This window comes from Mesoplodon mirus, assembly GCF_964341445.2.
Source record: "Mesoplodon mirus genome assembly, chromosome: 18".
Classification (NCBI taxonomy): domain Eukaryota; kingdom Metazoa; phylum Chordata; class Mammalia; order Artiodactyla; family Ziphiidae; genus Mesoplodon; species Mesoplodon mirus.
In genome coordinates this window covers 52,942,710-52,969,571 of record NC_138994.1, presented here as the reverse complement: position 1 = coordinate 52,969,571, position 26,862 = coordinate 52,942,710, and the positions used below count along the sequence as shown (strand labels likewise).

At 39.5% G+C, this 26,862-nt stretch overlaps 1 protein-coding gene across 4 annotated transcripts in view; it reads right to left on the bottom strand.

Annotated features, from left to right (window-relative positions):
* Positions 1–26,862, bottom strand: part of SSH2 (slingshot protein phosphatase 2) — a 251,056-nt gene that overhangs the window by 23,858 nt on the left and 200,336 nt on the right. For all 4 annotated transcript variants that reach the window (XM_082604553.1, XM_082604551.1, XM_082604554.1 and 1 more), the window contains 6 exons: positions 23,892–23,960; positions 23,038–23,103; positions 17,557–17,751; positions 13,855–13,948; positions 13,592–13,720; positions 3,629–3,675 (listed from right to left, as the gene is read on the bottom strand). In XM_082604553.1, the coding sequence (XP_082460679.1) occupies positions 3,629–3,675; positions 13,592–13,720; positions 13,855–13,948; positions 17,557–17,751; positions 23,038–23,103; positions 23,892–23,960 (600 nt within the window). The remainder of the gene's footprint in view (positions 1–3,628; positions 3,676–13,591; positions 13,721–13,854; positions 13,949–17,556; positions 17,752–23,037; positions 23,104–23,891; positions 23,961–26,862) is intronic.

Genomic DNA, 26,862 nt, shown 5'->3' with positions numbered 1-26,862 from the left:
AAAAATTTCTTTTGCTATCTCTCTCACTGTGCAATCTCAATAAATGCTTCGGTTTAATCTGCCAAAGGATTACCTTTTCTCAGTGCTGTATGGACTTAGACATCACTGTTGTCAACTCCAACAACACATCACAGACTCACTCATTTCCCTCTGTAGAAGCTGCTTCCTTCTTAGAACCACACGTGGGGTTCTACAAACCCAATCACTGAAGTCAGAGAAATGACTACAAAAAGGGAGAGCCAAGCTAACCAATTCTGTGGTTAAGGTCAAGCAACCAAAATTTTTCTGGGACATGGTTTGAATCTGTTTTAACTTAGCATCAAAGTCCATTACTAGAAAGGATTTTTTCTTTTTAATTTAAAAAGCAAGCTGGGCTTCCCTGTTGGTCCAGTGGTTAAGACTCGGTGCTTCCACTGCAGGGGGAGAGGGTTCGATTCCCTGGTCGGGGAATTAGGATCCCACATGCCGTGCGGTGTGGCCAAAAAAAAAAAAAAAAAAGATTAAGTGAAAGCAAGCAACATGCACCTGTGGAAAACACTCCAGCAGTTCCCCAAAAGGTTACCACCATATGACCCCGTAAGTCCTCTCCTAGGCATAAACTGAAGAGAAATGACAACATATGTCCACCCAAAGATTCATACATGAATGGTCGTAAGAGTATTCATAATAGCCAAAAAGTGGAAACAACCCAAAGGCCCATCAAATGATGAATGGGCAAATAAAATGTGGTGTGTATATATATCTCCATATAATGGAATACTATTTGGCAATATAAGAGGAATGAAGTACTAATACATGGTACAACATTGATAAACCTTGAAAATACAATGTTAAGTGAAATAAACCATGCTTAAAAGACTACATATTGTATAATTTCATATAAATGAAATGTCCAGAATAGGCAAATCTATAGAGACAGAAAGTAGGCTAGTAGTTTCTAGGAGCTGAAGGGAGGAAGGGAAATGGGAGTGACTGCTAAAGGGTACAGGCTTTCCTTTTGGGTTGGAAAAAAATGTTCTGAATTGATTGTTGCACAGCTCTGTGAATATACTAAAAACCACTGAAGTACACATTTTAAAAGGGTGAACGATATATGTGAATTATATCTCAAAACTGTCAGAAAAAAAAAGGCAAGCACACTTCCTCTTATTTCATTTAAAATAAAAATGAACAACAACCTTCCCATCCACAATCCCATACTTCAGTAATGGATTATAGCAGGACAGGGTTTCCCAATATTTTTCATTACAGAAGTCTAGTCAGCCACTACCAATTGGAAATGGCACTCCTTGAAACTTCTTTGTCATTCTTACACTTCACTGAAGCTATTCCTTACAATGCTTTGTAAGGAACAGCATTTTACTTGGAGTTCTAAAGTCAGTGGATTGGGAGAAAATGGCCTTATTGTCAAAATTACACTTGAAAAATCCCTTAAATCATCCACAGGGGGCAATATACATGTTTTGTGTACAGATCCCTGAACTATAATTCTTGATCCATTGAAGTTTTTTTTTTTTTTAATAAATTTATTTAATTTTTATTTATTTATTTTTGGCTGTGTTGGGTCTTCGTTGCTGCGCACGGGCTTTCTCCAGTTGCGGCGAGCAGGGGATACTGTTCGTTGCGGTGCAAGGGCTTCTCATTGCAGTGGCTTCTCGTTGCAGAGCATGGGCTCTAGGCGCGTGGGTTTCAGTAGTTGTGGCACGCAGATTCAGCAGTTGTGGCTTGTGGGCTCTAGAGCGCAGGCTCAGTAGTTGTGGTGCACGGGCTTAGTTTAGTTGCTCCACGGCAGGTGGGATCTTCCCGGACCAGGGCTGGAACCCATGTCCCCTGCATTGGCAGGTGGATTCTTAACCACTGTGCCACCTGGGAAATCCTTCTTCCATTAAAGTTTAAGCACCAGTGAATTTAAGAAACAAGATCTAAGTAGATGTCTGAGCATCTAACCATACTTGTCTTTTTTCTGTGTCCTATAATTTAGCATTGTAAGTAGTAAATGAGATAAATAGGTCTCACCTCCAGCTGGGGATATAAGTCAAAAGTCAAAGTGAATATATGCATGATGTGATTCTAATGCATTTGGCAGGCAGTGCTCTATCAAATCTCAGATTTCATATTAAACACTGTATCAGGTGCTAGTTTCCTGCAGGTCACATTCTGTCAATTTTTCTACCATTCCTTCACATTTACCGGGCACCCTTTTGATATAAGGCTCTGAGCTAGGTATGTTTCACACAAACTAAGATATGGTCTCTGCTTTCAAGAACTTCTGATTCAATCCTTATCAACTTAAATTTTCCAAGTTCTATTTAATTTCATACCTTAAGATTAAGTAACCAGATTTCCATCCCCCACCCCCGCCCCAAGAACTCTTTGTATAATCACTTGGCTTCCTTTCTTCTGAGGGAAAAGTAGGAAGTATGCATCTAATCACGTTAAAGATAACCAGAAGGCTGACTTGTAGCTGAGAAAACAGGCAGCCAGCAACCAGTCAGGGAGTCATCACTATCTCTTGAGTCTCAGTAGGTCTTATCTCTGTCCAAAATGAAGAGTTAGAATGGCCAATTTCCAGACATGATTTTCTCTTCTCTTATTGGAATGATCTGTCCTCCTAAGGCCGAGTTCAATGAAAGATTTAGGCATTAGCTAAGAAGTGAAAAGGGAAAATGGCAGCTTTTTGCTTGCTGAATATTCACTGTGGTCTCAGTTGCTTCAATCAAACTCATAACCATGCTGCTTAGGAACACATTTCTTACTACAAGGTCAGTCTTCTTATTCAATTTTACACTGTCTCTTTTATATTTATAACCTACTTAGTCTTCATGCACCTTACTATAAAAGGATAGGAACTGAGTCTTATTTTTCTTTGGATCCCTAGCATCTAGCACTGTGCTTGGTCTACAGAAGTTGCTCAAAGACCTGTGAACCCAGCATATGCAGTTCTGTGTACTCTTACATAAAAATAGGAACCAAAGTCTAGAGAGACAGGAAAAAGATCAGTGGTTGCCAGGGGGTGGGGGTGGGGAATAAATGGACAGAGCACAGAGGATTTTTAGGGCACTGAAAATACTCTGTATGATGCCATCGTGATGGACACATGGTCATTATACATTTGTCCAAAGCCATAGAACGTACAGCACCAAGAGTGAACTGTAATGTGAACTATGGACTTCAGATGATTACGAGGTATCAATGTAGGTTCATCAGTTGTAAAAAAATGTACCTCTCTGGTGGGGATGTTGAGAATGGGGGAGACTATGCATGTGTGGGGCAGGGAGTATATGAGAACTCTCTTTACCTTCCCCTCAATTTTGCTGTGAACCTTAAACTGCTCTTTAAAAAAAAAAAAAAGGGAGTCAATAACTAGATTTGGTTTTAAACAGCATGAAAGGCTTGCACATTTGTTTTTGAAAGCCTTTCCACTGAAACAGTTGATCTTTCTTCAGAGGGGATGAAACAGTGGGAGAATAGCCATTTTAATTTTTATTAAATTATACCCAGTAAGAATCAACTGGAAGCAACTCTTAAGCTTAAAGTTACTCACTGACACCTCTCTGACAGGAAAATGTAAAGATAAAACAGTGATTTCTGCGACATGGGGGTGTCAGCAATTGCTCTGTGTGCTTACCCTCGGTTCTGTAAATCCTCTAAGTTAGAGGCATTCCATTCCGAGCCCTGTGGAACCAAAAAGACAAGGTTAGAGAGTATTAGCCAATGAACCAAATACAATACTTGAAAAGGAGCCCTGTGAGCGAAGAAACAGAGTTTCTAAAAAGAAGGCCAATAACATCTACCAAGTTTCCTCTCTACGTGCCAGGTACTTTATATGCTATCACATTCAGTTTCCACAAATGATAGAGTAAGAAAGTTACCTTCATTTTTTAGAGATATGAAAACCAACCCTTATAGAATTCAAATAATATCTGCTCAAGATCACATTGCTGGAAAGGTTTCTTTGACCATTCTCCAATCTAAGTTAAATGTAGTCTGCCACTCTTGTTTACAGTAGTCTATTTTATCAATAGCATGCATCACTATTTTTACTTGTATATTTATTTATGTGCTTATTTACTACCTTTCTCCTCCACTATAATACAAGCTTCTTGAGGGCAGCAACCAGGTCTCTTGTTCTCTAAGGAAACTCCTGCACAGTGCCTGGTACCTCGCAGATATTCTTAAATGAACAAAGTGGCATTATTATGAATTAAAACTGGATTTCATTTTAAAACCCACACTTTTCCTAGTGCATTATGTTGCATCTAAGAAGTTGGGATGGTACAGTGTGTGTGTATGTCTGTAGGGGGAGAGAGTGAAATAGTCAAACAAATGAGAGAAACATGATGTGCAAAATTTAAAGGAAAATGTTTCTATAGATTATCTGCAAGATACATCAATTGTTAATATTTTGCCATATTTGCTTTCTTGCTCTCCTTCCCTTTCTTTCGATATACATCATACTTTTTTTTTACCTGAACCATTTAAGTAACTTGAGCATCATGACACTTCAATACTTGATCATGTATCATTTAAGAACAAGAATATTCTCCTATATAATTCCATTTTTGCAACCAAGAAAGATAACATGAATACAATAATAATCTAATACATCATCTGTATTTGAATTTTAAAAATTGCCCTCAAAATGTCCTTTATATTCATTCAATCAAGAATCATACTGTGCATTTAGTTGCCATGTCTTTAATCTAGAACAGTCCACCCCTGTGCCTTTACTTATTTTGCCTTCCATGATACTGACATTTTTGTAGACTACAGGTCTGTAATACTGGAGAGCTCCCCACAACCTGGATTTATCTGATTGTTTCCTGATGATTAGATTCAGGTCAAACATTCCTGGCAAGAATATGACAAGGGAGGGCTTCCCTGGTGGCGCAGTGGTTGAGAATCCGCCTGCCAATGCAGGGGACACGGGTTCAAGCCCTGGTCTGGGAAGATCCCATATGCCGCGGAGCAACTAAGCCCATGCGCCACAACTACTGAGCCTGCGCTCTAGAGCCTGTGTGCCACAACTGCTGAAGCCCATGTGCCCTAGAGCCCGTGCTCCGTAACAGGAGAAGCCACCGCAATGAGAAGCCCGCGCACCACAAAGAAGAGTAGCCCCTGCTCACCGCAACTAGAAAAAGCCCGCGCACAGCAACGAAGACCCAACACAGCCAAAAATAAATAAATAAAATAAAAAAAGAATATTACAAGGGAGATATTGTGTACTTCGTACTGCATCAAATCATGAGGCACATGATGTCAGTTTGTCCCATTATTTGTCAGGCTGAGTTTGAATTCTTGGTAGATACCTTTGTGTCTGCCACATCCCTCTATTGTAAAGGTTCCTTTGAAATTAATTAGTAGTCTATAGTAATCTTTGGAGCCATGTGAAAGCCAAAGTAATCTTTTTGACCTAGGATTTCAGCATCAATTGCCGATCTTGCCCAAATGAATTACTCTACTGGAGGTTACAAAACGGTAACTTTCTAATTCCATCATTCCTTCTGCAAGTTGGCTGGCATCCTTCTGTAAAAGAGTCTCACCTAATCAGTCATCACACCCTTTACTGAAGTGTCACTATGGACTCTTGAATTCTTTTTGTATTTAGAACGTTATAATCCATTACCATCTTTTTTTGGGGACATGCAGATTGTCCGGAACTTGGCCATTGGGAATCTCTTCAAACAGGTTCCTTTTGATATGATTCCATTAGTCTTTGAGCGCATCCATGCTTTGTGGTACAGAAAGTTGTTCCGGATTCACTTTGTGAGTAGAATCAGCCAGTTCCCCAAGAAGCCCTGGTTTCTTTTAGTGAAGAATGATATTTTGTAACCAAGATCTGGGCATTAATTAGGTATGCTCCTAACTACTGGGTGTCATTGTTTCTAAAACTTCTCAGTGGTCAGATCTAGGAAATATTTCTAAAAAAATCCTGAGTTTATATTTTTACCTTCAACTGAAATTAATTCAATACCACAAGGTTCTTCCTTTCTTTCTTGCCTCTCCCACACTGTTTATATATCTCCTTACTCCACGGTGAGAACTTTGGTTCCCAACAACTCATTTATTCTACTTACAAAATAGTTTTTTTTTTTTTTTTTTTTTTTTTTTTTGCGGTACATGGGCCTCTCACTGCTGTGGGCTCTCCCGTTGCAGAGCACAGGCTCCAGACGCGCAGGCTCAGTGGCCATGGCTCACGGGCCCAGCCGCTCTGCGGCATGTGGGATCTTCCCGGACTGGGGCACGAACCCGTGTCCCCTGCATTGGCAGGCGGACTCTCAACCACTGCGCCACCAGGGAAGCCCTACAAAATAGTTTTAACATTATTACACCAATACCAAAACCAATAACAAAAATATTAAGTTCAAATTTTCTTTGCATTTCTTTTTTTTTCCTTATTATATCCCACTAAGGAGTACAATTAGAGTATTATGCTTAAGTTATTTGAATTAATTTCTTTCTGTGAGGTTATCAATTTGATGCATATTTGGGTTCATTTGCTCCTGTTTATTCAATTTTAGGGTGTGTTTCTTCTTCCATGTTTTCCATTTTTTTGAACATACAAGACTTTTATAATATTGAAAGTCAAAAGTTGATTAAAAAGTAAACTTGAAGTCTCACTCCCACCCCCATCTCCTCAATCTCCATGGGTAACCATTTTTATTAGTTTGTGGCTTATTCTACCTATGTTGTTTTTTGAAAAAAAATATAAGCAAATATATACTTACCACTTCTGACTTACACAAAAGTCCTTTACTACATATGCTTTTTTTGTTCTTTGCTTTCTTCACTTTACAATATATCCTCAGACCCACTCCACATCACAGTGCCACCTTCCCCATAGCCTTGCCAACAAAATGTGTGGTTAAGCTTTTGAATCTTTTTCAAACTGATAAGCGTGAAATGTTATCTCAGTGTAATTTTAATTTGCATTTCTGTTTAGCGTAAAAGTGAGCAACTCTTCAATGTTTCGGGTCCATTTTCTACCTTTGAGCTATATGTTCATGTCTTTTGAAAAGGCAAACATTTAAAAATAAGAATTTATCTATTTCAGAATAATGCATTAAGTGGAATGTAGCTTTAGAAGACTCAGGTTCAAGTCCCAACTCCCCCTCTGACTGGGGGACCTTGGGCAAACTGCTTAACCTCTCTGTCTTCACTTTCCTTATCTGTAAAATGAAACACTCCTCCCACCCTAGTCCTAGGAATCTAATGGATAGCTTCCCCTCAAACTACAAATATAAAGTTTCTCCCCATTCCTTTTGCCATGTAAGAATACAAAGAGAAGTCTGTGACCTGGAAGAGGGCCCTCACCCGACCATGCAGGCACACTGGTCTCAAGACTTCCAGCCTCTCCAGAACTGTAATAAGTTTCTATTGTTTATAAGCCAACACCTCCCACCCCCTGCCTCACATTTCTTTCATATTAAAATGGAAAACCCTCTCTCCATCCTAAATCCTCCTCTGGACACTGTCCTTTTCCTTTTCCTTTCATGGCCAAGATTCATAGAAATACAATCTAATACTCACTTTCTAAAATTCCTCATTTCCCAGGTATCTCAACCCACAGCACTGTGGCTTCTGCCCTCTTCACTCTTGCTAATGACCTCTTCTAATTGTCTAATCCAGAGGTCACCTTTGTAACCTTATTCCACTGGCCTTCTATGAGTATCTATCTTGATATGGTCATCACTCCCTCCTTATGGAATTAGATCAGACTGCACAAATATCTAGCCTCATGCCTGGCACAACAAAGAGGATCAACAAATGCTTGTTGAATAAATCATCAAATGAGATAAGTAAATGAAGCACTCTGAAAATTGTCAAGTGTTATGTAAGCACTATCTTCGTATTACAAGTGATCTGTAATTTGGCCATTGAGCTAGGAGATCTCAAGGATGCTATGCTGAAGTACATTTAGGAAAATTGTCAGTAAGTGATGGATGACTGATCTTTTCTAGAGACCAGGGCTCACCTGACTTGCTTTAAAAAAAATATGAGGTTCTAGAGACTCTGTGCTCAAACTTAGAAAACTGGCTCCCATACCAAAGAAAGAGGCAAGAATTATTTAAAAAAAAAAAAAAAAAAGGACTTTCAAGGAGATAGAAGCCAAGCAATAAGGGTTGAGTGGCTAAACTGGAGCCAGGGAAATGTGACCACCTCACTCCTTAATTTAGAAATCTAAATCCTCTGTGAATTCTGTACAGCTAGATGGAAATAACCCTGATGTGATAGTAAAAGTCCATGGTTTTCATCTACCTGTCCAGAGAAACTTCAAACTGACAATCTGAAATGACAAATATCCAGAAACAAAATAAATTAAACTCATCAGCTACTGACTCAGTGAAGCCCATATAGAGTGACTTGGGCTCTGCTTAGGGCTGTTTCAGGTTCAGCCTGAAAGAACTGGAATCAACATGGTGTAATTACTTTTCTGTCCTCAATACAAATGCCATGCATATTATCCCCCTTGGGTCCTCAACAGACTCAATCTCTTTTTTTTTTGCCTCCATGCTTCTCAGGCAGTGACATAATTCCATGGGGGTTTTCAATAAGTTCTATGTAATTATGCAAAGCATATTTTAATTGTATGGAAGTGTAAAATGAAATCTTGAAACTATACTGTAATATATTTTTTAAAAAATAAATTTATTTATTTTTGGCCGCGTTGGGTCTTCGTTGCTGCGTGTGGGCTTTCTCTAGTTGTGGCAAGTGGGGGCTCCTCTTCGTTGCAGTGTGCAGGCTTCTCATTGCAATGGCTTCTCTTGTTGTGGAGCACGGGCTCTAGGCACGTGGGCTTCTGTAGTTGTGGTGCACGGGCTTAGTTGCTCCACGGCATGTGGGATCTTCCCAGACCAGGGATCGAACCCATGTCCCGTGCATTGGCAGGCAGATTCCTAACCCCTGCACCACCAGGGAAGTCCGGCTCCTACAGTTTTTTTTTTTTTTTTGCAGTACACAGGCCTCTCACTGTTGTGGCCTCTCCCGTTGCGGAGCACAGGCTCCAGATGCGCAGGCTCAGCCGCCATGGCTCACGGGCCCAGCCGCTCCGCGGCATGTGGGATCTTCCCAGACCGGGGCACAAACCCATGTCCCCTGCATCGGCAGGCGGACTCTCAACCACTGCGCCACCAGGGAAGCCCCGCTCCTACAGTTTTTAAATAAGTTCACTTCCACCTTTCACTCTGGTTCACCTACACTGTACTCTGGCCCAAAGAGTGAAGTGACTGATTTCTTTTAAAATGTTATCCTTAGTACATGCACCCCAGTGTTCACTGCAGCACTGTTTACAATAGCCAAGACATGGAAGCAACCTAAATGTCCATCAACAGAGGAATGGATAAAGAAGATGTGGTTCATATATACAATGGAATATTATTCAGCCATTAAAAGGATGAAATAATGCCCTTTGCAGCAACATGGATGGACCTAGAGATTGTCTTACTGAGTGAAGTAAGTCAGAAAGAGAAAGAGAAATATATGATATCCCTTATAGGTGGAATCTAAAAAGAAATGATAAAAATGAACTCATTTACAAAACAGAAACAGACTCATAGAGAATGAACTTATGGTTACCAGGGGGGGAAGAGTGGGGGGAAAGGATAGTTAGGGAGTTTGGGATCAATATGTACACACTGCTATATTTAAGATGGATACCCAACAAGGACCTACTGTATAGCACAGGGGCCTAACTCTGCTCAAAGTTATGTAGGAGTCTGGAGGAGAATGGATACATGTATATGTATGGCTGAGTTGCTTTGCTGTGCACCTGAAACTATCACAACATTGTTAATCGGCTATACTCCACCCTCACCTCCCAAAAAAAGGGAAGAATTCTGTAAGTTCCAAACTGGGATGAAAACTAAAATTGCCTGAAGTAAAAAAAAAAAAAAATGTTATCCTTAGGAAATAACCTTGTTGGGGTCCAAAAGTTCCAAGCAAAATAGAAGAGGAGAGCACATTTATGGCAAAGAAGGACAACTGTACTGGGGGTTCTGCGAAGATCATACAACTCGAGATAATCTTCAAGGATTGGTATCCCTGTCCAAATCTTTATCATACCATACCTACAGTCTCAATGTTGTGAGTCACTTTACTGTGGCAGCCAGGCACAGGATTGATAACTTTTTCTTCTAAAAAGTTTATGCTACACATCTCCAGTTGAGGGGCAAAAATCATGAATATGAGACTTAATTTTTCTTTGAAACCAAAACTCTACTTTAAAAGGATCTGTAATGTCAAATCTTGAAAAAGATAACCATCAGCAGTAAAATTGTGATTTCTTTCTCATTCACAAACAACATTACTGGTTGCCTGTCCAATATTACTGTGTTTCCCTAATTTAACTAAGAATGCTGCCTGCCTTTCTGCAAAGGCTCTCTGTTCACATCTAGCATTTTCTCAGCCAAATCGGACAGCCTCCAGGAGAGCTGTTGATACGAGATTTGGTTGGCAAAGGCTTCCAGCTTAGAGAAGTAGTACACTCTTAAGGGTGTGGAAGAACTGCTTTTTCTGGAAATACCCTGGCTTCCAACCAATCAATCCTGGCTTCTCGCTGCAGATTTTCTTTAAACTACGCTCTATACTTTTCTTCTCCATATCAGCTGGACACCTTTCCAAATAAACATCTCTGTGCTGTGCACTACTAAGCGGAGCATTCTTCCAAAGGGAGGGGAGAAATCCTGCTGCATCCCTTCACACAATCTGCTCGCGCTCCAGGCATGGCAGCTATGCACAAGATGAAATGACTTTGCAGAAAATTAACAACACCGCTTACAGTTTGGATAAAACCTCTTTTTCTGTGTCAACTGCTGGGAAAGCCAGCAGAGCACAGACTCACTGGAGAAGAGACAGGGGTTTGGACACAGGATATGGTGGTACAAATAAAGGGAAGAGGCCATCACGGAAGAAATACAATAAGATGTTTAGACAACCTGTTCAGGCACTTATTTTGTTGGATAAGAGTTAAATTTCAGGATTCTCCAGTTTGAAAGTTTTTTTCCCAAATAAGAAAAATATTCACAATGCAAAGAACATGTCCATTCCCGAGAAAACAGAATTATATCTGAAGCTGAATACATTTTCCTTTTTTCAAAAATATGTACATAGATACATATTAAAAAAGTAAAAAAGAACTAGAAGGCAATATTATATAATGAAAGATAATAGTGCTTATCTCTCTTGGTATTGATTAAATGTCATTTATTGTCTTCTGAAGTTGTCTAAATTTTCTATAACGAACATGAATTATTTTTGTAATAAGAGAAAAACCCAAGACAGAAGACTACACCAATAATCATGAAATAATAGGATGAATTTAGTGATACAAATACTCAAATGCATTTCTAGTTGATTAGTGACTAATTTGGGGAGAACTGGATTGTTTTTTCTGCTTAGAGTACTATTAAAATTTATTTATATGTCCTAAAATAGTACCATTTGAGGAAGGGGTAAGGAGAAGGTAGCTCTTGAGGGGGTGGCATCAGAGACACAGGGAAGCATGTCTGAAATTAAACAGTTAATGACTGAATTTGATATTCATCATGTCTACCTCCTTTTAGGTATTAAGATCTAAGCTCAATGGGAAAGCAACTTGCAAGTTTATAGCTTTGGTCACTTTCAAACGAGTTATTTTTGGCTACAGGCACTTGCCCTTCATAAAAATTAGTCATGTTACATGGAGACAGTTGGGGGCAGGGTCCATTTGAATGAGTGACTCATAAGTTTTCTATACACAACACAAAAATTATTTCCAAGGATACAAGAGCAGGGAATACATGAACCCTCATGGAATTACACACAAAAGACAACAAAGCCAGGTGCTATACAAATGGAAAGGTCAATGACAGTTTTGCCATATGATCTACATCAAGAAATGGCAACACACATTGATCAAGTTAAAGTAAAGAAACTCCCCTCCCAGCTCACAGCTTTTCATGAGTAATTTAATAGCTAAACACCACCATGAATCACTTGACAAGCATATATACTCCAAAGTGTCAACAAGTTAATTCAGGGCACAAGCCTTCAATGGCATGAAGTCTGACTGTTTGGTGAAATAAACTCTTATATTCAGGGTGAGATGATGCAGTTTAGTCAGTTCCTGTGCATATTTATTCCTCTTCTCTCCTGTTTCCCAGCTTCTAATCACTTCAAAAATGTCCTTACCAGAGAAAGGAAGTGAAATTCAAACCAATCGATTTAGTTCCTTGTTAGCATTTTTAGTCAAAGTATGTGGGAATTGGAAATAACAGTGAGGTTTTGGTGTTCCCCACTGACTTCAATTATCCTTGTTATCCTTGTGCCCACTACCATGTACAGGTGAAAACTAGAACTCTTTAACATTTGGTAGATAAATAGGTCTTAGGATGTTAGAAGCTTTCCTAATCCATCTGTCAGAGACATCTCCTTGGGCTAATTACAAGCCCTTGAATGTTCAGGTACCATGAAGAACAATCTTAAATCACTGAAGATTTGGTAATCAAAAAGTAATTGAGGGGGTTCCCCTGGTGGTGCAGTGGTTGAGAGTCCGCCTGCTGATGCAGGGGGCACGGGTTTGTGCCCCGGTCTGGGAAGATCCCACATGCCGCAGAGCGGCTGGGCCCGTGAGCCATGGCCACTGAGCCTGCGCGTCCGGAGCCTGTGCTCCGCAACGGGAGAGGCCACAACAGTGAGAGGCCCGCGTACGGCAAAAAAAAAAAAAAAAAAAAAAGTAATTGAGGGACTAAAAATGTAGATACAAGGTTCCAAATGTTTTAAAAGTCCAATAGTCTTTGTTATAAGTAGTTTTCTGGGGGGCTTCCCTGGTGGCACAGTGGGTGGGAATCTGCCTGCCAATGCAGGGGACACGGGTTCGATCCCTGGCCCAGGAAGATTCCCACATGCCGCGGAGCAACTAAGCCTGTGTGCCACAACTACTGAGCCTGCACTCTAGAGCCCGTGCTCTGCAACAAGAGAAGCCACGACAGTGAGAAGCCCGTGCACCACTCGCTGTAACTAGAGAAAGCCTGAGCACAGAACAAAGACCCAACACAGCCAAAAATAAAAACAAACAAATAAATAAAGTTATTTTAAAAAAAAAAGTAGTTTTCTGCTCTGTTCAGATATATCAGATCTTAGACCCATTTGGCAGATTTAAAAGAGTGATCTCAAAAAGGATCATTCTTTTTGGATACACTGTATAAAACTACTGTGAACTGGTCCGCTTTGTGGCTCTATTATGTAGGACAGATGAGATCTTTAACAACCCATGGGGAAGAAGGGCCTGATCTGTAGCATTTGCCAATTTCCTCGGTGTAAATTTTCCCACCATAGTCAATTGATGTCACTGAGGAATTGGGAAGAGATGAGCAGAAGCACACCATTATGTAACATTTCCACCATATAATAGATGTAAATAACCTTAAGAGCACAGATAATTGTAAAATGTAGTAAAACATAGCAAGTGATGAGGTTTGAGTATTTATGACCTTTGTTTTTAATGTAAGTTACATTTTATCTAAATATGATAAAATTTGATAATTGCCCCCGCCCCCATGAGTTGGTATGGACTAGCCCCAGCACACCCCTTTAAAGTGGCCCTAGGACTTACCAAGAACACGTGCTCAAATATCTGTGTAGGGCTATCCATCTGACCAAGGATCACTATCATTTCATTATCTATAAATTCCTTGAATTCTCGCAAGTTGCACACCATTTGCATTTCCAATTCAGTTCGTATCTGAAACAGAGATGACATTTTGTACTAATCTCTGAAAAGTCCCTCTGGACTTTCAATCACTCACCATTTCTAGCCCCACTCCTATTATCATTCTACCTCTAGCCTTGGAACAATGGGGACTCAAGGTCTCTTACCTCTTTGGATGTGATATTCTCCAAATCCTTCTGCATCATAATCTCCCTTAATTTGGTTTTAATTAGCCTTTCTGTTCGCTCACGTTCAGTTGGTCTGAGAAGAGAGAAATGGTGATTTTTCTTAGGCAGGAATTTGACCAAGTTAATCAATGTGCCATCTGATTATGTTTCCAAACTGGCAGGCCTTCCCTTTGTTACCCTTAAATTTATATTCTGAAGGCATGGGAAAAAGAAAATTATACTTTAAAATTTTTCTTTTCAGAATGTATAGAATATAAACATGTAGAAATTATTACTTGAAGAGATTGTACATGTCTAAAAGCCCATAAATATATTCACGCATACAGATCCAAGAAGGAGTAAAAGACAAATAGGCTATACTGAGTGTAATACTTTAATGGAGGACCACTTCCCATCAAGTACCCCTGAGTACCACTTGCTGAGCTAGAATACCAAGCTGGGAAGACCAGTGGTGTGACCTACTATGGAACTGGGTCTTCTGTAGCTTAAAAATGCCACCCAATGCTGACCATTTGTTGCTATGGTTCTAGAAAAATGCGAAAGAGAGAAGAGTGATTTCTGCCTTCTTCAATGAAGCAAATTCTCTTCCAAAATGGATTTTAAGGATTAGCTACCTGGAGTACTCCACCCAAAGAGTTTTCTTTTTCACAAAAGCTCTCACCAATATCTCTGTGAAATTATTATCCCCATTTTACAGATAAAGGAAATAAACAGCTAAAAGGTTAAATAACATGCCAACCATCACTTTCACTGGCAGGAGACCCAGAACTCTCCGTCCAGCCTAACACTCTACCTGCAAGATTATGTTGCTTCCCTTAGTCTTCTGACTCTCTTAAAAACAAAAATTTCCCTTGGAACTTTACTATGAAATCAAACTAGGAAGCTGATTCTCCAATTACTGGAAAGATACTGGTTCAACATAACTAGATGCTTCTCTCTAAAAGCATTATTTCATATTATGCAGAATTTGAGTGAGGCTAACAGAGAGCACTTTCTGTCTCATCTTTCCCTCCTACCTACTTGAGAAAGGTATCTGCCCTGTACTTCCTTATTTGGAGATGGAAATGGACTAAGCCTTCAGGCATCCTGCCTGCCCTTGCTGCCTACGGCCTTATCACTGGCTGCAAAAATAGCTTCAGTATAATCTCCAAAGATGGATGCTCTGACCCCACAACCTTGGGGCTCCCCACCACTTGGACTCTTAGTGTCTCACGAACCCTGCAGAGTATAGCTAACGCCTCTGCCATTTCCCTGTCAATCGGCCAAAGCATCCCTGTCTTGACTAGGATTAACATTCTTAACCATGCTCCCCACCATTTTTCCTAGACATAGCTAATGGTAGAAAATTATACATTTCAGTCTTCTACTAAAAATAAATATTGGTAAAAAACAAATTTTAGCACCTGTGTGCATCGGTTCGATTCCCTAGTTTAGCAGACCTTCTCCCAATCCTTCACACTTGTTGGGCCAGAGTGGTTTGGGAGCAGACATACCTGGGTTTTAATCCCAGTCCTGCTACTTACTAGTGGTATGACCTTGAACAAATACCTTCCCTTTGCTGAACCTCTGTTTCCTTTTCTATAAAATGTGAACAGTAATACTATTTGCCTCATGAGGTTTTTATGAGAATTAAATGAGATACCATGTATGAAGCGCCTGGCATAACATCTGACGTACACTGGAGGCACCATACACCTACGTTCCCTGCTCTACCTTCCTTGGATTTCAAAATATAAACTTTATTCACAGTAGAGCACTTAAGTCCATTTTGGCATACACTCTCCTCTGTAACCTCAGCATTATTTTTTAGGCTTTTCTAGTCAACTTAGGGAAGAAGAGGGAATGGAAGAGGCATTGCAACACAAACATACTTTCTCCCTTGATTTCACTAGAGAAAAATCTGGAAAATACATATATACACAAAGAAAATAAAAATCACTGAAAATCCCAGTCATTATTAATACTCTCACCTACAGTTCTCAGTCTCTTTTTCTATAGACAGACATTTATTAAATATATCTTAAATTGTGGTTATATTGTACTTAGTAAGAATTAACATTTAATGAGCCTTTACCATGTGCCAGGGACTACATTTTACATTATTATTATTATTATTTTTTGCTCAGGGATAGAGAGAGATTATGGGCAATTTCATTTTCTTTCCTTTTTGTGCTGTAATTTCCAAATCTTCTCTAATAAAATCAGGAAAAATGAAAAGTCTGATTCAAAATGTCCATTTATGAACCAGATGAGACATCCATTTCTCCAATACCCGACAACCAGTCATAAAGCATGAAATCAGTAACACTGCCCACGATTCTGAAAGCCATACATACTATCCTTATCTTTTTAGTTACTGTGGAATCTTATTTATTTATTTGTTTGTTTATTTATTTATGGCTGCGCTGGGTCTTCGTTGCTGCGCGCGGGCCTTCTCTAGTTGCAGTGATTGGGGGCTACTCTTCGTTGCGGTGCGCGGGCTTCTCATTGCGGTGGCTTTTCATGGGCTCTAGGCGCGCGGGCTTCAGTAGTTGTGGCTCGCGGGCTCTAGAGCACAGGCTCAGTAGTTGTGGCAAATGGGCCTAGCTGCTCCATGGCACGTGGGATCTTCCTGGACCAGGGCTTGAACCCGTGTCCCCCGCACTGGCAGGCAGATTCCGAACTGCTGCGCCACCAGGGAAGCCCCAGTTACTGTGCAGTCTTGAAAGGACTAGAAGTACTAGTACTAACTGGTCCTCCTACCAATAAAACCCTATACAAAGAAGCTTTCACTGCTTTTTTTGACTGTTTCATTCACACAATTCTTAGAAATTTCACCTTTTCTAGTAAAAAGCATTTATTATCTAAATTAAGCCTTTAAAAAAAGAATCATGAGTTGTTTTGGTATCACTTTAGGAATCTGAAGATGAAGGTTTGTAAGACCATTTAGCAAGTAGCTACTCTTCTTTCCCAGATGTAGAACACCTTGGAAGTGCAGAAAGATCAATCCAGAGCAAAATAAACATCCTGATTAATTTCCAAAGCAGGAACTAAGTGTGAAAAAATTTCCAAAATAGTCACATAAGTGTCAACACATAGACCTAAAAAGGAAATAAACATCAGCTCCACCTTAGGCTATCCCATTTGCAGTACAGCAGGGAGATTTAATAAAAATGTTACAGACCTAACAAGGCAAATGTGGGGCTGAGTAAGACAGAAATTACAATATATATTTTTAAAAATTTGAACAGAAATCAGTTAAAAATTAGCATAACAACATAGGTATTCTAAATTGACTGGAAACATCTTGTTTTCTTAAGTATTAGCAAGATCCCTCTAAAAGCTTCTCTATGTCATTAATTTGCTTAGGAAATGCTTCTTTAAAGATAATGGAAAGTCAGACTTCAGCCTGACTCCTTTAAACTCAAATTCAAATTAGTGGAATCTGAATTAATGGGATTTTATGGTATTGCAGTTCTTAACTGTGGAGACTCCACTGTGCCCAGGAGTGAAACTCTTCAGGCCTTTGCACACAACAGAAAGGACAGGTTTCTTTGCGTGGCAGATGTGTAGTGTGGATGATGACTAATATCACTGGTAAGGTTAATTCCCTAAGAGGACAGATTAGGGAGGAACATGCTGGTTCTGGCCCCCGAGAACGCAACAGAGAGGACTTCCATGATCCTCAGCAAGATGACTTACATGTCTGTGAAAAGAGCTGGAGAGTCAGGCCGGTGGGACTGCACATCCTGCATAGCATTCCATTCATTGACTGAGGATTGATCTGAGTTGATATGGCTCTCATAATAACTCACCCAGGTGAGAAACAGGCTGCCAGGGTAGTAGTTATGCATTCTGGCGACTTCACAAGCCTTGTGTAGACTCTGTAATGCAGACCTGAAAGATATGCTGGGAAATGAGCACTGGAGAACTGTGGGGATACCAAAAGGCCAATAAGCCATGTGCTCCCCAAACTCTTCCAATTTTTTTTTTTTTTTTTACAAATAGATTTTTATTTAAAACAGGTCTCACACTGATATCAATAAACCAGGCACTCTAGAACAAAATGTGGAGAGATGGCAATTATGAGATGACTTCTTAATACTCCAAGGGAAAAAGATTTTTTCCAAAGTAGTCCATCTACAATATTAACCCTTAAGATCTACTCCCCTTGATAGGTTTCAATATTATTTTCTCTTTTATACACATTGACTTTATAATTAACTCCTACAGGAGGACATTTCTGGAAATGTTCCCAGATATCTACAGCCACACTTTCGGTCATGATCACACCATGGAAAAAGTAGGGAACATCCAGATCCTGATGATCCAGGGGTTTCATAATTACCCCTTTGAGGTCAGTCAGAATCATAATCATTCCCAGAACAGGGTCAGTCTTTACATTTGTGCCCCGAGACATGCAGATTGTAACACTACCCACCCAAAGGCAAGTTGTCTTCCTTACTCAGGTTTGCAGGGGCACCACTCACTGTGGTAGCTAGAAGAGTCCGTTGCCCCCAGCCCGGACCTGCATTCTGTACTCTCCACACACACATCGTACCACAGATATACCAGTGGTGCTGATGAAACTTCCAGAAAGCTATAAAATAATGCGTGCCAGGCACGGTAGATGAGGATTCAGAAAATGCTAACATCTTCTCTAGGAAATAAAGGTGACATACCTATGTGGCTTTAAGCATTTTTGTGCATTAGCTGGCCCCCTGGATCTGGGAAAAAGCATCTGATTTTAAAGTTTCTCAGCCTCATTCTCTGCAGTGAAATCTGAAGCTCTTCCTTCCTTCTCTGAGTCCAGAAGCTGGAATTGATACAGTCTGCTCTCTGTGATTTGTCTCTACCATTTGTTTCCAGTGACCACTTCAACTCAGATATCTCTCAATTCAGGGATCACTCCTAAACTTCAGGACGAAGGTCACTGCCCTTTTCATTCCCACCACAATTTTATGCTAGTAACCCTTTACCGTGTCAATAAATTTATTTTGTAGAATGTGCCCCCTGGACTCCACCTGCTAAATCTGTTTTGTGGGCAAATCATTTGTTACTTAGCTAAACAAATTTTATAAAATCATATTTCATAAAATTGTATTTTATAAAATGTTACTTTCTTATTTTATAAAATTGGTAAATCCAGGGATTTAGGCTTAATTATTATTTTTAAAAATGTTGGTACTCATTTTGCCAATTTTTCTCTTTTTACATATATCAGAAAATATGTTAAGAACTCAACTGTGAAGATACCACTATTTTTATTTTTTCTCACTTTTTGTACACAGGAAACAAGAAAGTTTGTTCCTTGGAAAACATCAGTCCTAAGAACGTACTAAGTTAAAGCTTAGCATGTTAGATCTGCGAGTAGCCTTGTCTTTTTTTTTTTTTTTTCTTTTCGGTACGCAGGCCTCTCACTGTTTTGGCCTCTCCCGTTGCAGAGCACAGGCTTCGGACACGCAGGCTCAGCGGTCATGGCTCACGGCTCCAGCCGCTCCGCGGCATGTGGGATCTTCCCGGACCAGGGCACGAACCCGTGTCCCCTGCATCGGCAGGCGGACTCTCAACCACTGCGTCACCAGGGACGCCCAACCTTGTCTTTTTTTTAATGATGCTTTTTTCTTAATTTTCTCTTCCAAAGCAGTATTTCCAAGTAGAAGTTAAGCTTACTGGACAAGCAATCAGGTATTTAATAAGAGGCATTGCTGATTGGAAAACTTCTTGTCCTCAATTCATTGGCTATACTGGATTATTTTTCTTGGGTCAGACCTTCAGACTTCTACCAGAAATCGTTCCTTTGGGGAAACCAGGCCTTCCCAGAAACTCAGGAAACTTCTCCGGAGGGATCGAATCAGCGCATGTCCCCGGCGCCGGCTGCCCGGGGGCCGCAGCGCCGCCGCGCCGCATCTGTGTGTCCAAACTCTTCCAATTTTTAAATCCTATAGAGTTGGGCCTCTGGAGAATCTATTCCTTGGAATTCAAGAATCTCTGATTCTGATCATACTACATTATCTCTTCATAGCAATCAACTAGACATATCTTGCTGAAAGATATGATGCATTATTAAGGCAGTGGGTAGAGGGGAGCAGGAGAACTGACAAGCTACCAGTGAAAAATAGGTCTGAGTACCTATGGAGCTCACAATCCTGTAGTTGGAACCACGCTGTGGCTACTGTCACTAGAGAAGTAAAGATATACTTCATTTACTACACAAACATTTGTTTCTCTTGGCACAGAGTCACGTTAGAACATGTATTCCCTATGACTCTTAGAGGTCCCACAAAGATCACATAGACAGATGTTCCTAAGCCTTGAGGACAAGTCCTTTAATGTCCAGGATGTACTGATCTAATGACACCTGTCATTCTTGCTACCTTAGTCTCCTAGTCTTTTTAAACCATTTATTCATACACTTGAGCAACTTTCTAAGAACAGCTCTGGTTATACTGAGACTAATTAAGTCTCTGACTCTGAACTCAGGAACTCAAGAAGGGTAAACAAAACTGAAAAGTACCTTTTTGGTTATATACTTGGGAAAACTAAAGCCAGAAATGCTGGGAAGAGTTATACAAGAGCAGGCATCTTTCTATGTTTTTGTTTACTGGTTTGTCTCAAGTGCCTAAAAGAATGCCTTCTTTAAAAAAAAAAAAAAAAAAAGAATGCCTTCTAGTTCAAAGTTGGAGCACAGTTAAAATTTGTTGAATGAAATGTCTTATTAGCTATAAACTAATGTCTCTCTCCTAAGGGAAAAGGATAGTATGCGAGAACTCTGTGGCCAATCTATACCCATCTTTTTCTTAAAAATGCCTTTTTATTTTTTTTCTTTCATAACAAATGTGATCATGTTCATTTTAGAAAATTTAGGGACCTCAGGTAAACGGCAGAAATATCCTGTAATCTGACTGCCCAGAAATAACCACTGTTGGTCTCTGCAGAGATCTAAAATAAGGATGATCATATTCTGCACACCATTTAACTTGTTCTTTTACTATATACCTTGTCATCAACATCTTTCCAGGTCAATAAATATTCCTCAACTAGATAATTTTTAATGGTTGCATAATATTTAGAATTATGGATGTACCATAATTTAACTGATTCCTATTATTTTAGCCATTTAAATTGCTTTCCATTTTTTGCTACTATTAGAACACTGACAAACATTCTTATAGTTAAAAATTTGCACACACCCTTGATTATTACCTTAGGATAAATTCTTAGAAGCACAATTACTATGTCAAAGGGCATATAAAATGATACAGCAAGCTGGCAAATCATTCTCCAGAAAGGTTGTTCCAGTTTATTTTCCCACAAGTAGGTCTATGACAATGCTGTTCCTTGAGTCCTTGTCAACCCCGTAAAATGTAAATTAAAAAATAAAATCATGACCAATTTCATGAGAAAAACATGCCAGTCCATTTTTAGTAGGGAAACAGATTTTCCCTTAAGAACAAAGTTGCAGAATCTTTTAAAATGCCTCCTTTTACTTAACGTAAGCCAGATTCTCAGAATTCTCAGCAAATTTCAGTTTCTTACACAGATTCAAAGGTAAAAGTCAGCTTAGCGCAATGTACAGGATATTCGATGCATGTTTTCTTCATCCAGGAAACACATGCTTCAAAAGCATACGCCACAAGTGTCTGGGGCAAATGTCCTAAACACACTCAAGGCATAACCAGCTCATACTTCAGCTGCATACAGGAGAGTGAGGCTGCAGTTAACTACCTTCCTGTGAAGGAAACACCTGGTCTAAATGCTGCTTTGATCCATACATCATCTTCTCCTGTTCTTTCTTTTTTTTTTTTTTGTGACTTTCAGTTCACTACTCCTCATGTGGTACACCAAAAAAAGTTTCTTCTGCAATAAGCCAACAGAGCTAGGACTAGTCAGTCTACTTTAGAACATCAAAGCTTGAAGTACTTGAATCCTTAAGAACTAAGACTGCTTTATACTCCTCCCCAAAATATAACTGAAAACACTGCATTTATGGGACTTAGGACTTATGGGTTTTACCTGGTATAGGTCAGCTGCTTTTAATGGACCCTTAGTCAAAGGAGGTCATAAGTTTTCTATGAGAAATTTATCTGTGAAATATGCCCTAAATCTAAAAATTGGTCTAAACACATAACCTGAAACTCTGTCCTACCTCAATTACTGCATGAAATAAGATTTAATTGTTCAGCTGACTCTCTTTTAGGACCGCACCCACTTCAAGCCTATCAATCCTGTTATTCAGGGGTAAGTTATCTCCCTGGAGTCTTTTTCAGGCTCCTTTATTTCTTGTTTGGCTTGCATTCTGCCCATTCTACTCCTCATGGGGACTTCCACTATAGAACAGGCAACTGAATGAGGAACTGAAATTCAAATCGCTGACTGGGGGATGACTCTGAATCTTAGAGTCATATCATTCCCTGCTTATACTGGATCATTTTTCTAGATAATCTAGAACAAGAGAATAAGAATCTATTCTGTCTAAATGTAAGAGATACTCTTAGGCCAGTTATATAACCTCTCCAAACTTTGGTTTTCTCACACGTAATAGGGAGCTAATAATACTATCTTGGGGAGTTGGTGTGATGATTAGATGTATTCCATGTAAAGCACTAGGCTCAATGCCTGACATATATAGTAAGTAACCCAAAAGTGTCAGTATACCAGCTGATGGTTATTAACAACTACAGTGTTTTTTCTAGGCTTTATTTGCATTATGTAAATAGTCTCACAAACAGCTGTCAGCAATTAAATGGAAACTTATCGATGTATAATATAACTCCATCAATGCTATCCCTGATTACCTGAAGAAAGGGGAAGTTAATGCATAGTCGTGAATGTTCTAGACTCGGCTCTAGACTGTGACTAACTTAGTCAATGTGTCCCTATAAAACTCAGTTCCAGCTGGCTATCTGATCCATTAAGTGTCTTCCAGAGTCTAAGAGCACCTCTGAGTTTCACTTGTTCACCAATGCTGAAGGCCTTCCATTGTGATAATTTGAAAACTGAACTTCTAGGTCATCTTTAACTATGATGGCCACACAGACAGATCACACAAAATCCTATACACACAAACAGATCATAGAGCATTTTCATAAAGAACCGTACCATTTCAAATACTACTTCTCACAAAATATTGTTCCAATAACATTAAAAAAACTTTCATAGAGATATTAAAAGTCCTCTTACCACATTGCCTGCACAGACACAGGTTTGAATATGTGAACTCTGTTATCTGTTGATACGCTGAACCCACTAAGGAAAACAGAATGAGACAAAAATCCATAAATGAGAGTAGGTTATTTCAGTTGTGAGTTTTCAAGGCTGTTTCCCAGGCTAGCAATTGCTGGCTCAGTAGAAGGTATCATCAGGCACTTTGTGTAGAAGTTAACTGGAGTATGGGACTTGACTGAAAAGCTTCAACGAATTGTCTGATTTTATCTACCAAGCAAAATGAATGGACTCCCACATTGGAGTCAGGGAATTACATACTGTTTCCCAGCTGTAGCTATGGACAAACTGTTCTGCTGTATGTTTCCATTTGGAAGTCTTGTGGGTTCTTAGCAAACCTGACCCTGGTTTTATAAACTGGAGCAAACATCTTGGTCTCTTCGGGACACATTCTAAAAACACCAGTAGGTGGGGGTGCGGGGGTCACTGGAAAGAACTGGCACAGGAATGGGCTATACTGTAGGCTGACAGCTGGCAGAGGCAGCAAGAGGTTATTTGAAACAGAACATATCATCCTCTGGGAGAGCACTGCAACAGTCCCACGTGCTCAGATTAAAGAGTGAGCCAACAGACTAGTTCTTCTTTGTTTGGATTCTTACCACAGTCAGTCTAGAGGAGTAGAAGTGAGAGGCTCTGGCAAACGGTATTTTTACTCTACTTTACAAAACAGGAGTTTAAAAGGACTCACTGAGCTGCTGACATGACAGTTCAGTTGGGCATAATGGGCCTCCCATTCAGCTGAATGAATGGGTGCTAAGATGGAACCCCACCCCTTGGCTTTCTGTAGGAGAATAGAAAGGGAAAGCTCTTACCCATCGCCATCCAAATGAATTAGGGTGTCACTCCAGAGAGGCAGGACTAAGCCCATGGTACAAGTGCTACTGCAAGGCAAGGAATAGTCCATAAGTTACTTCCGGTTACTCTAGGAAGCAGCTGTTTATTAACTCTTTCACTACAAAGGATAAGTCCCTAAGCTCTAAATTCTGACATAAGTGCAGAAATTTCTATCATATTACTAGTAACCCAACATATGTGCCCAAGAGCTGTTTTAAACAGGCGTTAGTTAGGTCTCTATGTATTAAACATAGAGAACTTATTGACTGAGCTTCCTTTACTGCTGTCTTGCAAATGGCCACTGTCTAAAAAGTCCAGGTGAGCGCTGACTTGCAACTGGCAGGTCTCAGCCCAAGTTCACAGCACCCAATTCAACTCAGAATTATTTCTAATGCCAAGAACTATTGCTAGTTACTGAAGACCTCTGAATATGTGATTTGCTCAATTCTAATCCTGAGGTTTACATAGATTTATTAAATACCAGAAGGTACTCAATAGTCTAAAAGGGAAAAGTAATTGTTAATGGCTTGTAATCAAGTTAGAGAGACAAAACAGACACATTACAACTTAAATGAATAAAACAGTGCTTGGTGGCTGTGCACTGAAACAGCATTGCTGAAATGCAGAGTGAAGCGGAATGTCAACAACCAAAAAAAGGGTAGCTCTAGTATGGTATGTTAAAATATTATTTAAATCACACCCTATCCCAGGGAGGAAACTAGTTTTAAGTTAGTGGAACAGGTTAGGATGGGAAGTCATGGACTCCCAATTGTGTCTCTATCACACCACTTCTCTGGACAACTATAATCTACCTTAGAACTCTGCCACTTTCTCTCCTTAAGGCTGCCATAAACCATTTTCCCCTCCATCCAGTCTCCCAAAGGCTCCTACACCCTCTCCCTTCCAATATATCTTAGAAAAGCAGCATGGTACAGTAGAGAGAACACCAGATGTAGGAGGTGGAACAGCAAAGTATGGTTAAGGGCATAGGCTCTGGAGTCAGAAGGGCTTTGGAATCTGGATTCTGGCATTAACTGTATAATTTTAGGCAAATTATTTAATTGCGTTGTGCTCCAGTTTCCTCATCTGTAAAACTGGGATAAAACCACCTTCTTTATTGGGCTGTTTTGAAGGTTAAATTAGATAACACACCAAAAAAAAATGTGTACGACAGTGCCTAAAACACAATAACAACTACCACGTATTGAGCAGTTATACTATATCAAAAGATCTGGATTCGATCTCCTTCAGTATTTCAATTCCTTTCGACAAGTTATTTAACCTCTCACAGCCTTAATTTCTTCATCTTAAAATATAGGTAATGAAGCCTAAGGCTCACAGGGTTATCATAAAAATTTAAAATATTTAAAGTGAAACAATACATATGAATGTATTGTCATGTAAAACAAATGTTGAATATGAATCTGTGGTGGGTGCTCTAACACAATGGAAAGTGATTTTGGCAGTGCAGGGTGGGGGACATTATGAAAAATGCATTAAAAACAACATGGGGAATACTGAACTCCCACTGCTGCTGGAGTCACTGCAGGGCTAACAAAGGCCATTCCCTAGTTGGGCTGTATCTAAGGCTCTGCACTGCACTTGCTGGCCTGTGTTACAACTCCACTAGTGATTCCAGAGTTCAGGAGATTCAAATCAAGATTGCAACAGCTTAGGCACATTGTAACCTTGGGCCTGAACTCCTGAACAGCTATCAAGCCAGGCCCTGGAGGGAGGAAGACTGCTCCACCACTGTTTTTGTTGACTAGATGAGGTGAGTACAAGGAAAACCTGTTTTGAAAATGGCTTCCCAAGGTTGAGCGAGTTATTTTTAGAGTAGTTTTTTTTTTTTTTTTTTTCCTTAAGTGAATGCTTAGCTAGGTCCTAGCAGCAAGTATAATTAGGGTATAAACATGAAGGATTTATAGCTTAGTGACAAATCTAGAAATTAAGTAACTACAGAAGGTACCAAAGGTCCAAAAGAGTGTGATCTATGAGCTTGTGACTAGACACCAGTTAAACTTTAGACAAGTGACAATGATATGCAGGAAACAAACATCAAATTTTCTGCTTGTATTCAGGTCAGAATGCTTTTTTACATTAAGAAGTAGCTTTTTCACATGACAGGAAAGAGAGGCCTGAATTAGGCACACCTAGTGTTTTTATCTAGTTCATCTTGAGTCTCATGAAATTTTCTCCACTAAAGTATAGTTACTTATTTTAATAGATACTCATCCCATTAAAAAATTATTTATTGAGTGCCACTATGTACCAGACATTTCAAGGTGTTGGGGGTATGAAGAAAAATTATAAAATAATACCATAAAACTCTATTACTTTATAACTTGAAATATATATCAAATGCAATTTGGAAACCAAGGTTATACTTTTTATTTAAAAATTTATTACTTAAAATATAACACAATACTCAAAGAACTTATAAATAGGCTAAATAAATTGGCTGTAATATATCTTGAGAATTACTTGGGATGAGCATGTCATAAACAATCTGGGTTCCACTTTGGTTTAATACTGTTTTGAAACAAACTTTTTATATTCTCAGATACAAAATGATAACAGATTCCTTCAAACAGCAACTGAGATAGAAATGATACTAGATTACTTGAGCAACAGTATTCTAAAGTGGGCAGCAATTTTCTTACTGTCCAAGCTCATTCAAACAGAGGGTGAAGGGGAATGCATAATATCAAATTTACCAAATAGAATGAAAACTAGTTTCTATAGCTTTTCTTATCACATTTTGTCTTCCATAAACGAAAATTTTCTTTTGTTAGTCAGATACGATTCAGACAGGACTATTACCAAAGACAGATGCAGTTTACCAAGGATAAATTACTGGGCACCCACAGTAATAAGCATTCTTTATGATTTCTGGGAACGTAAGATCAGACACCTGATTTCCCAGACTCTGGGTCAGGAGAATCTGAA